Source organism: Trichomonas vaginalis, chromosome II (genome assembly GCF_026262505.1).
Source record: "Trichomonas vaginalis G3 chromosome II, whole genome shotgun sequence".
Classification (NCBI taxonomy): domain Eukaryota; phylum Parabasalia; order Trichomonadida; family Trichomonadidae; genus Trichomonas; species Trichomonas vaginalis.
The window spans coordinates 14,850,943-14,864,644 of record NC_067204.1 but is presented as its reverse complement, the minus strand read 5'-3'; the positions used below and the strand labels follow the sequence as shown (position 1 = coordinate 14,864,644).

General features: G+C 32.7%; 5 protein-coding genes, 1 non-coding gene and 1 pseudogene across 7 annotated transcripts, besides 2 other annotated features; 4 read left to right on the top strand and 3 right to left on the bottom strand.

Moving 5' to 3' along the window:
• Positions 1 to 637: 637 nt before the first annotated feature.
• On the top strand, positions 638 to 1,468 carry TVAGG3_0546500 (acid cluster protein 33 family; the record flags this gene model as incomplete). Its single annotated transcript, XM_001318083.1, has 1 exon — positions 638 to 1,468. One exon carries the CDS (start codon positions 638 to 640, stop codon positions 1,466 to 1,468), a length of 831 nt encoding a protein of 276 aa, XP_001318118.1.
• Positions 1,469 to 1,816: 348 nt separating this feature from the next.
• Positions 1,817 to 4,312, bottom strand: TVAGG3_0546490 (uncharacterized protein; the record flags this gene model as incomplete). Its single annotated transcript, XM_001318084.1, has 1 exon — positions 1,845 to 3,710. The coding sequence occupies one exon, from the start codon at positions 3,708 to 3,710 to the stop codon at positions 1,845 to 1,847; it is 1,866 nt and encodes a 621-aa protein (XP_001318119.1).
• Positions 4,313 to 4,920: 608 nt separating this feature from the next.
• TVAGG3_0546480 (cellular component assembly) lies at positions 4,921 to 6,356 on the top strand (the record flags this gene model as incomplete). Its single annotated transcript, XM_001318085.1, has 1 exon — positions 4,928 to 6,241. The coding sequence occupies one exon, from the start codon at positions 4,928 to 4,930 to the stop codon at positions 6,239 to 6,241; it is 1,314 nt and encodes a 437-aa protein (XP_001318120.1).
• A 248-nt stretch (positions 6,357 to 6,604) lies between these two features.
• Positions 6,605 to 7,372, top strand: TVAGG3_0546470 (GTP binding; the record flags this gene model as incomplete). The annotated part of the gene is made up of 1 exon (XM_001318086.1): positions 6,666 to 7,217. One exon carries the CDS (start codon positions 6,666 to 6,668, stop codon positions 7,215 to 7,217), a length of 552 nt encoding a protein of 183 aa, XP_001318121.1.
• Positions 7,373 to 7,651: 279 nt separating this feature from the next.
• On the top strand, positions 7,652 to 10,704 carry TVAGG3_0546460 (DNA repair/RNA processing CPSF family; the record flags this gene model as incomplete). The annotated part of the gene is made up of 1 exon (XM_001318087.1): positions 7,786 to 10,704. The coding sequence occupies one exon, from the start codon at positions 7,786 to 7,788 to the stop codon at positions 10,702 to 10,704; it is 2,919 nt and encodes a 972-aa protein (XP_001318122.1).
• Positions 10,705 to 10,739: 35 nt separating this feature from the next.
• Positions 10,740 to 12,042: a mobile genetic element.
• Positions 10,820 to 11,946, bottom strand: TVAGG3_0546450 (annotated as a pseudogene). Its single transcript has one exon. A coding segment is annotated over exon 1 (1,127 nt).
• A 371-nt stretch (positions 12,043 to 12,413) lies between the features above and the next one.
• TVAGG3_0546430 lies at positions 12,414 to 12,485 on the bottom strand. The gene has a single exon. It is a non-coding gene; the product is annotated as a tRNA-Cys (tRNA).
• Positions 12,486 to 13,049: 564 nt separating this feature from the next.
• Positions 13,050 to 13,702: part of a mobile genetic element that runs on past the window's edge.

The window sequence follows — 13,702 nt, the reverse complement described above, 5'->3', positions numbered from 1 at the left end:
CTTGAATTTTTTATTATTCTGGCTGTTTGATTCAAAATTAATCATTGATCCATTGCAGATACTATCTGAAATTGATACTTGATCTGCAGCATACGAAAATCCTGGTCTTAAAAGGAAAATTGGAACATCTTCAACACTTGTTTGAGATTTTTGAATGCAGACATTAGTGATGTATGCATTTGTTTTAGAATCTAATGATATTGAACCTGGTGCTTTAACAGAACTGCACTCATAAAACGTAGAATGCATTAGAGAAATATTTTGTGAAGTTTCTATTGAAATCATAAGAGCAGATTCGAATGGGGAGATGATTTTATAGAAGTAGCAATCCTTAATAAGATGCTCAGTTCCTGTTTCGATTAATAATTGTTGAAAATAAAGTTTATTCTCGTAATTTTCTGACGAAATTTTGATGGGTGCACTGAGTCCATTAGAAAACTTTGATGATACGATATTTAATTTATTGAAATAAGAGTTTGCATAAATTATATTTGAAGAAAATTTATTAAAATAGCTATTTTTCATGAAAATGTTTTCAGTCTTCATAAACATCGGTGATGAAGAGAGTAAACTGTTCGCACGAAGCTGTAAAACTAAGATATTTAAAGGTATCATATTTTGTCACTTTTATTTGGATATGAGTAAAGAAGAGTATAGTGTTTCATCAGAAGAATTCGTCAATTTTTCTGTGAAAGCACCTCTTACAACATTCGTTGATACTATTAACAACAAATGTTGGGAATACAGGCTTTCAATCGCTGAAAATTCTGTAGGAACAGTAATTATTTTGCCTGGTATCTACGAAAACACAAATACTTCATATAAGCTTGCTACAAAGTTGTTTGAAGATGGTTACAGAGTATTAATTCTCTCTATCCCAGCATATGACAATATTAATGAATTACTTGTTGGTTTTGATACTATTACTGCATCGTTGAAGGTATTTTCTGCTCACATCATCGGTGTTGACTTTGGAGGCTTCATTTCGCTGTTTTTGAAGAATTCAAAATTCCTTAGCTGTGAAATTCTTTCATTTACCCTTGTATCCAGCTACATTAACTCTACAAAATACAAGAAGAATCTATCCTTCTTCTCACAAGGCAGCAAAAGCGATCTTATTGTCGAATTATCTCCAAAAGCAATTCCACCGCATTTAAAGCTAGCTCTTGACTTTGTTATTAGCCAGCTCGATACAGTTCCTTCCGATGTTATTAAAGGAAGAATTAAATGTCGTAAATCTCACTTAAAGGCTCCAATTCCAGAAAATGGCGATAATTTCCTTATTATTCAGCCTACTGATTTCGCTTACAAGTTAGATAGCAATGATCGTCCAAATCATGCAATTCCGAACGCTACAGTTATTAAGATTGAAAAAGGAGGATTCTTCCCTCATGTTTCCAATGTTGATGAACTTTACAACCACTTCCATACTTTCATTGCAAAATTTACATCTGAAACTCCACTTTAATATTTTAGATATTAATATCAGCTAAAAACTATCGTATAATATACTAATATATTTTTATGTTTTCTTTTAAGAGTGTCAATATCTAAATAATAAAAAATATAAATGTGAAATTCTTTCCTTTGCCTCAATTGATGAGGGAATTTAATTATGTATCTATTGTACAATATCTTCTTCGTTATAATTTTGTCTGAAAATCATGTAAAATTTTCCAAATTTATTTTGAAAATCAAAAAATGAGAAAAAATTTAAAAGATTTGATTCTCATTTTTCTTAAATTGAAGATTTTTTTGGATTCAAGAGTGAAAGGAAAAGCATAAAAATAAGATGTATATCATATAACAAATAAGAGTTTATACAAAACAATATAATATTAAATTCAAGCAACAACTGAAACAGGTTTAACTGACTCAATCTCGTTATCAATGATTGTTCCTTCTCTAAAGATGAGATGAAGCAATTCAGACATCCTACTCTTAGTTTCACTGAAATCTTCGTCATCTTCGTTCATTGCGAACCAAATCTCTTCCCATTTGGCAATAAATGCTGGACATCCGCAGCAATGATTACTTGTCAATCTCAATGTTCTCTTTTCATTGACAAATTTGATATTAAATTCTTGATTTGATCCGTAGAAGCTTCCAGAGAATCCAAGTGTTGAAAGCATATCACTCTTTCCAATTAAATCAACTCCATCAGTTCCAGAAAGCAAAGCTAAAGCTGTAGCGCTGCTATTTCCACAAATAACATAACTGTGAGTATTCAAGACTTCTTTTAATGAAAATAGTATATCTAATGACATTTCTTTGTCATTTGTAACAGTTTTGGCCGTAACACTTAAAGTCTCGATATTATCGATGAAAAAGTGACAATTTTTGAATCCGAAACATTCTGCAGCTAAAGAAGGGAACATCATCAGAGTTGTCTGCCAGTCATCAACATCTCCATTAGTAAAAGATATCTCGTGTATTCTAAGTGCCAAACTATACAATTTCTTCGCTGCTGTTTTGAAATATTCATCTTTCATGAAAAGATGAGGGAGTTGTGGGAGATTTTCATCTGGCATGCAGAACAATGATGCAAAATAATTAATCACAGACTTACAGTATTTGGAAAATCCTGTTCTCTGCAGAGATATCTGATTAAATGCCATTTCAATGTAATTCGTCATAAAAGTCTCTAAACTTGTAGCATAAGCGGCTAAATTAACTCCATCGACTACAAATACAAAATTGTCTTGAGCAACTTTACTTGTGACCATATCTGCGATTATTTGCTCAAGAAGTAAAGAAATGAGCAAACTTTTACCGGATTTGTTTGGACCACCGATGATGGTCTTAAATGAGTAGCAGGTAGCTCCTTCGAAGAGAATTCTGTGTTTATCGATATAACTCGAAATTCTTTCTTCCATTTGTGGTAAAAGTGTGATTGATGATCTCTTCTGTAGTATGGAGGATCCTGGAAGTAGTTTTAATGCGGATTTGAAGAACTTTCTCTGTCCATTTAAAATTGCTTTTTCACAGTCTTGAATTACTTGTTTAACTCTTGAATCAAGAGCTTGCATTGTAAATGTCTTAGATACTGGATTCGAAAATGCTGGTCCAAGAAGTGTTTTTTCGGTAATTTGAGATAAATTTGAGGTTTGAGATACAGATGATCGACTTCTGATTGATAATTGATCATTTTGAGTGGAAATGAAGTTTGATGAAGGATAATCTTCTTCTCTTTCTTCAAAATTAAACTTTTCTTCTTCTTCATCGAATTTTTCCTCTTCCTCTTCCGCTACATTTTGTTCTGGAAGAGAATTTTCAGTAAATGATTGCGTAGGCTTGTCATCGACATTTGATTCGTTTATTATTTCTGAATTTTCTTTTGAATCTTCTTCATTTATCGAATTATTCTCGAAAACATCTTCCTCAAAGTCCTCTTCTTCAACAGACTTGTCGTTTAACTCATCAAATTTAAGTTCATCTGATGAAAGGTCAACAATTTCTGGAGGCTGTTGAGTTGAAGCAATAAGATTATCACCAGGCATAATTTCTGCAATAGACATAACCATTTCTCCTGTTTTTCTTTGAAAATATGTTATTTCTTCATTTAATTTCAACGCGATTTGAGCTTTTTGCTTTAAGCGATCAAAATCATTCGGAAGACGAAGTCTAACAGGTTTTTCGTTTGAATTTTCTGCTGAAATAAATATATATGCCGTTGATATTGATGAAGAAATTTTATTCGAAACGTTCATCTCAACTGTCACTTTTATGGATTTTGCTAAACATGAGATATATAACATAATGAACAATACCAAACAAGTCTTATTCAATCAAATAGCATTTTTATCAAATGATTAAGTAATTTTTATAAGATTTGTTTACTGTATTCCTAAAAATAATCAAATTGGACCAAAAATATTGCAAACTATGTTATCTGGCAATTAGATTAATGCTTTTTGTACCGTCAATTCTTTTATATTTACCTATTATTTCCAGAAATGAATTCAAATTCGTTTAATACTTCAGAATTTTGAGGAACAAATACTTAAATAATTAAAATTTCAGTACGCATACTATTCCACTTCATGAAGAAGAATAAATATTGTTAGTGGATTGAATCATAAAAAGATTATTAGCTATTCGATCAAAATATCTATTTTGATATGGAATTGACACGTTACATTTTCACAAATGGTATTCTTTCATAATGATGTCTCAGATAAATAATGAATTTGCGAAAATTCAATGAGTTGGTCATAAAATTAGTAAATAAACCATTAAATTTTAAAGTATCATACGTATTGGCCATATGCATGGATTTTTAGAGATAATTAACTGCCCTGATAGGATTCATTCGGTCACATTATGACAATTTACAATAAAAGTGACACAAAGATGAATGTAAACGAATCTAACATCAAAAATAAACTACCCTATCGACTTTTTTATAGATCTATATTCGCTAATCATATTTATTGGATTACCCTCATAAAAAACGATGAAGGCACATAAACGGTTTACATTTTTACAAAATTTTACACACAATCAATAAGGAAATCAAATTTAAAGAACATTAACCCATTTTCAAAATTATAGAGTTTGTGATTTTTTTACATAAAAATGTAAGGCCAATTTGTGGAAATTGTTATTCTTTTGCTATTACAAAGTACTGCCTATGCTAATTTCACATATCACTTCGGTTCGTGCTGATCCCACTAGTGAAAGAACAATCAATTTTTTCTGATCTCAAATTTCAAGTAGATTTCTCATATTATTGCCTAATATAACTAGTTTTAGTATATTTATTGATTTTGTAAGAAAGCAAAATTTTGAAACTTGAGAAAACGCGCCAAATCTAGCATAAATGCATCTTCCTATTGCAATAAAATCGATTGTTTCAATAAAATAGGACTTATGTATCGAACTGTAAAACATTCAATTTTTTTTATACCGATAAAATAAGTTTTTTATGAATTCTACTGTTTCACCGATTTCTACAACACCTCTTTTCGGCAATATTGGAGCTACCTTAGAGAACGCTTTCACATCAGCAAAAGAATTATGCCAACTAATGAATGCCAATGAAGAAATGTCAATAGCATCGAGTCGTATAGTTGCATATTTACCATCAAATGTTAAAATTGAAGGTGAGGACGATCATACCAAACTAATTTGCTTGGTAAACTCAAGAATAACGGAATTAATCGATCAAATTAAAAATCAACCAAACGCGGAAAAGCTACTCGAAATAGGAAAGTGTTATTACATACTAGGCGATTTTCCTAACGCATATGCATCTTATTTATCTGCCTTTCGATATAACCAACAAGTCTTTACATCCGAGGATTGGTACTTATTTGGGGCTTTACATCAACACTTTACGGGATACCATGAAGCTTTAGATTGCTTCCTCAAAGTTAACACTAAAGAATTCAGCGATGCAAAAAATAAAGATTTTACAATGAGATTTGCAATTTTAAACCGCCAACTTAAGAATTATGATTTAGCGTTTAAACTCTTCAGTTCACTTGCAAATAACCCTCCAGAAAAGCTTACCGTTGAAGATATAACACTACAAATCGCATTCACTTCTTATCAAAGCCTAAAAACAGATGATTCCCTGAAAATGGTCAATAACTTACTTGCTGTATATCCAAAGAACGAATTATTAATCCGCGAAAGCCTTATTTTACAATTTTTAATTTCAAATACAATTGGATTGAATGAATTATTACCAACAATACTTAATTACTATAGAAATTATCCAGACTACTATATCAGCCTCCTTTTGGCTAGAATTTACTATTTATTAGGCCAATACGTTGAAAGTTACGAATATTTCAAAGTCTGTATGGATTATTGGGGTGAAAATGCAACATTTTGGGTTGCCATTGGCCTCTTGTACTATCAGAATGAACAATTAGATGAAGCAGCGATTGCTTTTCAACGCTCGATTTATATGAAACAAAATGGACGAGTTGCATGGCTAAATCTCGGATTTATCTTTGAGAAAAAGAATGATAAAGAGAATGCTATCAGAATTTACAATACAGGCTTAAAACAATGTAATCATCCTGAATTTTCAAACAGAATTAGTAGAATCGGCCAAGGCCAACTATTGGAGATTGATGATAATACATTATTCGAACAGGTACCAGAAACTGTTGAAAAACAGTACCTTCGAGCAATTCCTTTGATTAATTTATCTTTTCTGAATCAAAAGAAGGACCAAGTGTACTTTGACCAATCCTATGATTTGATTTCCGCTTTTGGCCAACAGTAATTTACATTTTTTCGCAAATTTGTTTTTAATAGAGCTTTTTTTATTATGTTATTTTACGTTATTAAATATTTCTTGTATGTTATAGTATACAGCATTGATTTTTTATATAAATGTCTTCTTGTGTCTATATTTCACACAAAAGAATTAAAAATGTTTCAAAAAAACCTTTCAAAATGGATGTTTATATGCTAATAAGTTCTTTTTCGTACAGATACAGATATATTTGTTCAGTTATAGGCTATAAGACTGCTCTTATAAGTCAAAATTGTGATGAAAATGTATTTCTTTTAGTCACTTTCATCTTTCTGAATTATTAGAGCAAAATTACGTAATATTTGATAATTTTTCCGGATATACTATTCTTTAGTTCAGAAATTTATAAAATTGTTTGAACGGTTATTTTACAAAAAAAAGTGCAGCAAAAATGGGAGGCATCATTTCGAGTGTCTTATCCTTATTTCAAGGCAAGCCAGATGTTCGTATTTTGATCCTCGGTCTTGATGCTGCAGGTAAAACCACAATTTTATATCACTTAAAATTAGGAAATTACGTACAACAAGTTCAACCAACAGTTGCCTTTAATTTAGAAAAGGTAGAAGTCGGAAATCTTAAGCTTCAGATTTGGGATCTTGGTGGTCAACACCAACTCAGACCTTTCTGGAGACTTTATTACAGAGATTCGCATGGTATCGTTTTCGTTATCGATTCAGCAGATCGTGCACGTATTGATTTATGCCGTGACGAACTTCAAGCGTTATTAATGGAAGATGAATTGAGAGGTGTTCCCCTTTTAATTATCGCAAATAAGCAAGATATCTCCGGATCAATGAATGTCGACGAAATCACTTCTAAATTAACATTGTCTGAAATTAAAGATAGACCGTGGACAATCATGCCTACATCAGCTCTTCAGGGAACTAACATTAAAGAATCATTTACTTGGCTATCCCAAACAATCGAAAGTAAAATGAAATAAATTATGCTTAATAAAATTATCGAAGTATTTATTTAAATATCAATGGAAAATACCAATTTTTTATCTGAAAGGAAAACCCCTTATTTCACAATCCTAAATATGATTTTCTATGAGTTTGTGAATAGAGCGTTCTTATGAAATTCGAAATGATCGATCAACAAAAGCAAATGAAATATCTCATCTTGAAATACAGAAAACATATAAATTTGACTGAAAACATATACAATCTGATCTTAGATAAGTTACTTCACTTGATATTAAGCAACAATATAAGAATATGATTATGTATTTTGATATTTAAAAGAATTCTACTATTATTATAGGAATAAAATAAAAGCTAATGCATATATAGTTTAAGTAATGACATAATGAATGAAGTTTCTCAAATATTTTTATGATATTTTTCAGGATATTAACTAAAACATATGAATTATTAGAATTTGAGTGAGATGATAAATTATCTTGTGAAAATAATGCTTTGTATGAAAGAAAACATATTGATTTCTTTCTTATATGTGCTCAAAATTCAGCAAAGCAAAAGATTTTAATTTAATTTAAAAAAGTGACAATGCCTTACGGTGTTATCTCTCTTTGCCAGCCAACAACAAACACCGATGGGGCATTGTTGAATGGTTTCTTCCCAGAATGCGAAACTCTTGTTATTGCGCACGGAAGCTTCATTCAATTTTACAAAATACTTCCAAACCAAAGAAAATTATACACAGAATTTCAAATATTCGGTGATGTTGCACGCGTCATCCCTCTCAGACATCCACAGGATACTCAAACAAACCTGTTAGTCATTTTATCAGATTACCGTTTTTCAATTCTTCGTTATACAAACGGCGAAATTACAACCGTACAATCAGGAAATATGAAATCTTCAGTTGGTGTTGAAATTGACCCACCATTTCGCGTTGCTGTCAGTCCAAAAGCTTTATTTGTCCAAACTTGTCAAACATCAATTCAATATTATCGTATTTCAGCATATTCTCGCCTTGTTGCTTCATTTAACTGTCCAGTTTGCTGTAAATCAATCATCGATTTTCAAATAATGTGTGTTGACGACATTTGTGCACAATTAGTTGTTTTATTTGAAGATTTCAAGGGTCCAACTAAAATACAGGTATTCGAATCAGACGAAGCAATGCAAATTTTCGTTCCAAAGACAAACTTTTCGATAATGCTCGAAAGCGATGCTTATATGCTTACAGTTCTCAACGAAACAACAGTAGTTGCATTCTCTACAAACGTAGCTCGTAAAATACACTTTATTATCACTACATCTCCAACTCAAAATTCATCAACTGTTTTTACGATGCACATGATGCAATCGCTCTGCAAATTACGTGACTCATTATACGTGGCAATTGACGCTTCCGGCCAAATAATTCTCATTACAATTTTAGATTCAGGGACAATTGAAGCTGCAGCCGTTGGACAGATCAACAACCCTGCTGCTCTTATCCGCTACAATGATACAAGTGCAATTGCGATCGGCGCGAATGGTTTAACATCGATGATCCATATAAATAATGATGAATTTCCACAGAAGCCCCAGATCGAGCCATTATTCGAATCACCAGGTGCTATCAGACAGATCATACCTGTTGGCAGCTCCCAAGTTGACTGCCTTTGCACAGGAAGATACGCAGCTCATCTAACTCGCGAAATTCAGCTGGAAGAGGTTGCCCAAATGCCATTTCCAGGCTGTGAAGGCGTTTGGATGATTAATGAGAGGCGTTTCGTCACTTCATTCGCTGGAAAAACAGTTGCATTGTCAATTGATGACGACAAAGTCTCCATTTTAGACTCAGAACCACTTCTCGAAGGCAAGACCATCGCTTTTGCATCAACAGAACAAGGCTACATCCAAATCTGCGAAGATTCAATGTCATTTTTCGGAAAAACAACAAAATTCCCTAAAAAAGTTGTTCACGCCTCAATTAACGGAAAATTTACAACTGTCACTTTTGACGATAAAGTTGTTTTATACGAGAATGGCCACGAACTATTAACACAACATGTTTCTAATGTTGATTTCTCATCTGTTGATTCAGACGGCGAAAAACTATGTTTTGTTTCATGGTCTAAGCGTAGTGTTGGAATATTTGATCGCCAAGGCAACGCCATCAAAGAGATCAATGACATTTCAGCTGTTGCGGCCTTCTTCGACTCGAATGTTTTAGTAATTGTCCTCGAAAGAGATGATGTCATTTTTTTGGACCAAAATTTGACAGAAAAAAGAGTTCAATGCGCAGGACTTCACACAGGAGTCTGCCCGACACCGCGCGGTTACTGCATAACAGGTGAGAACCCAGTGATGTTCGTAGGAGGCGCAATGTGGACTTTGGCGTGTTCTGGATTCAACCAAGCGTCACTTTTCAACAACACAGCTGTAATTGTGTCAAACGGTTTGCTCTCAATTTATTTGATCGGCAACACAGAACCGGAAGTCAGGTCCGAGTTAGTTGCAGAGGAAATCAAGTCCTGTGTTAGACTGCCTACAGGGGAATTCGTTCTTTACTTGAATTCCGGAGAATTTTGCGTTTCAAAACATCCATTTATTCCTTCTGAAACAAGAATTTCAGAAAAAAGTGACGACCAAAAATTTGTTGCAATGAGTGTCTTGGAATACGAGAACCATTACTTGTTAGCAGCTGCTTTCTCTAAGAAACTCAAACTATACGAGATTATCCATGGAATTCTAGAGCCAAGATCTGATTTCAATTTACAAAATGTTCCTTATAATATTGTCACTTTTTGTGATTCATATTTAGTAGCATATTCCGATATGATACAGATCTTTGAGATTGCTCCTGTTTCTCTTTCCGAAATCAAGCTGAAACCAGCTGCAACTTACCAAACTTTGGGCGCATCTTGTTGCATTTCGGCTGAAAATGATTATATCGTTGTTGGTGATGATCTACAGAGTGTTTCTTTGATTAAATATAACAGAGCATCAGAGAGATTCGAAGAGAAAGCAAGGAATTCACTGGCAATGTCAATTGTCAACGTTTTAATTAAAAACGGAATGATTTTTGGAATTGATGATTGCGGATCATTATATGTCTTCAAATACAGCGAATTCCACAACACGACAGTCAATGAATTGGTCATTGACTCGTCATACGCATTGTGCTCTCCTGCAACATCGATTGCAATCGCTGATAATGGCTTGGTTGTCATAGGAACTTCTGAAGGACAATTAATTGGAGTTATAGAATTGCCTGCAGACACAGAACCTCTGTTTACTTTCTTGTGCAACAATGTTGAGAGTTTAGGACAGTTTTCTGCTGAAGTTCACAGAATTGTGATGAGAAACAACTTCGGATTGCCTTGCCAGACAATGTTTAACTTGGATTTGGCAATTCTTTTCTTGAAATTGCCGGAAAAGGAAAGAAGTGATTTGGCACAAAGATATGGTCAGCCTCTCAATGTTGTGGATGACATTTGTAAGAAAGTTCTTGATATCGCATACATGTAAAAATTTATTTTTTATTATTAATTTTTATTATAATATAGGGTGTCCAAAGGTGTGTTTAGCACAAACCTGAATACTGCGAATAGAAATAAACAAGTTACATATATATAAAGTTTATTTAAATATAATCACCATTGGATTCAATCACGCGTTCGCAGCGATCGATCCAGGCTTGAAAGACACGCTTTAAATCATCATGAGAAAATTGCTCAAATTGCTCTCTTACAAAATTTTCAAGATCATCTGGACTCGCGAATTCGCGTCCTTCAGCTCTCTTTTTTAGCGTGCCGAATAAATAAAAGTCAGAGGGTGCAATATCAGGTGAATAAATTGGGTTTGGAACAACTTTGACATTGTTTTCCACCAAGTAATTCATTACCTTATGGCTTTTGTGAACTCTTGAATTATCAAAATGAATTGCAAACTTTTGTTTTTGTTGTTTGGATTTCTCAAACTCATCAGAATTGATAATTTGAGTATGAACATTGTCAATTAGATACTGAGCATTCATCGTATTAGGTTTTTGAAGAATATCAATTGCGATGATGCCATTCACGCCCCAAAAAACCGACAACATCATCATTGGTGTGTCAATTTTTTTCTTCGGGAATGTTTGCGGATTTTCATCCTTCGGGATCCACATGATTTTGGCTTCTGTTGCATATTGAAACCAAGACTCGTCCCCTGTTACTAAAAAGCGAAACTTCTTGGATTGATACGCACCCAATATAGAGGAGCTCTTTCGAAGATTGGACTCTAGATTTTTTTTGAACTGAATTAAGGTTGTGCGGAACCCAACGTGTATACGCTAGTTTGTAGTTTAAATAATTGTGCAGATAATAACTGACTGTTGTACGTGGTATCTTTGTCATCTCCTCTATCCTTCTGAGTGATGCTCTTGGGTCTTCATCTAGCGCTTGAAGAATTGCTTTGATTTTTCTTTGATCCGGCGATTTTTTGTCAATTTTTATGATGGGCGCCTTTTTGTTCATGAAGTGATACATCCTAACATGATACGTTACAGTGGAATAGCTAGGAGCATCCATACCGAAGCATTTTACCAATGTCTCGTAGATTTTTTTACAGTCTTTGCATTTTTTTTGCAAGAGCGAGGATGTTTTCTTTATGATTCATTAAAAAAATGAAAAAAATCCCGCCAAAATTTCCCGCGAAACCGCCTCTTGTCTCAAAATTCATTTTATATTCCGGCATGGCGCCAAAATACAACATACTCATCATATACATATATTCATATTTTTTATTATATATTTATAATCAGCATATATCTCCTTTAATAGTCTCATATAGAGCGCTGTGCTAAACGCACCTTTGGACACCCTATACATACTATAACTTAGAGTTCATTCATTTATTATGGTTATACATTGGGTGTAAAAAATGCGTATAAATGATTATCTCCAAGTTACTTGTCTGCAAAGATCAAGTGCTGCTGATTGGTGAATACTTTCTTTGTCTTCGACTTAAGATATGAGATCATCAACTTTGGTTGAAACTCCTACATCAAATATGATATCTATAAATACAAGTAAGAACAATGGATATCATAAGGATTCATTACTTCGACTTGGAGAACTTTGTGTTTTGATTGTTTTTATGCTTAATTTTATCAATTAATTGTTTAGAAAAGAAATAGAAAGAAAATATGCCTTGTTAGGAAATTCATTAACAAAAAAAAACTTCAAAAATATCAAAGGGGCAAGCTGGATTCGAACCAACAACCCGGGGAACTGCAATCCCATGCTCTTTCGTTGAGCTACTACCTCTTGACGAAATTACTCATTTTGGTGATCTTCTGATTAATATTTTGCACTTTTTCATATAATCGTTGAATATGGGTAAACAGCTCTATGAATTGCAACATAGGATAAAAGTACAAAAATGACCGAGTTTCTATTTGTTATAAAAAACACGAAGCAATATTCTTCAACTTACTAAATGTGACTTAGTGATTCCATTCCATAGAGTTAATAGAAATCTTTCGTCCTAGATTTGAGGGATTTGCAAAAGGAAGTGATGATATAGTCATTTCCATTATTTCATTAACATTTTGACCAAAATTAACTCAATGATCAGGTTCCAATCAAGGCAATTGAAGAAAACTGATATAAATCAAGATCTAATCCAACTGATTGATATTTCATTTATACAAACATTGCACAGTTGATTCCAGAGTGCCTTTTATTTTATGATTCAGCGGATATGCTAAATATCGATTCATCAATTTTAATCCAGAAAACCAAAATCGTCAGTGATTCAATATTGAATTGAATATTTATGATAGATTTTCACATTTTTTTGATTAATGTGTCAATCCCGACGATCTCCGAAAAGGTGACCAAACTATTTTTTGAAAGTCCGCCATAACTTTAATGGTACTATTTCAGCGTGTACAATGAATACAAAAATTCTAAGAGTGCCACATAAAATAGTACTTTAGACTTGAGTTAATGCTACCAAGCAAATGTTAAAAAGATGACTTTAGTGTTTTGATAATCAAAGATTAAAATCATTATTGTCTAAATCAATAATCATAACGACAGAAGTTAATGTTTTTTCATAAGTGCTTTAAATCCACTTTTAAAAGTATACCTCAAAAATCAAAATATCAAAAAAAATTGGCCGATAGGTTTGGCTTTAATTTTTGTCTGCTTTTATGATTTGATATGGATGTTATAATTTTAAAAGTTGAGCCAAATTCACCAATAGATTTTTGAGATTTGCAAATACTCAATAATTTTCAGCGTGTTATCTTTTATTAAAAGAACTATTTGGTTTCAGTATCATATAAATTGATATTTACTTTCTATTTGAACCTTCATTTAGCTAATGATTTAATAATACAGATTTCATCTAATCCTTATAAGAGAATTTTGAATTTGTTATAATAAAAAAACAAACAGATATAGCTTACACTTCTATAATAAAGATACCTTTTATAGAAATCAGTATGAAATGTGTTTTGGCTTATTGGAAGCATATC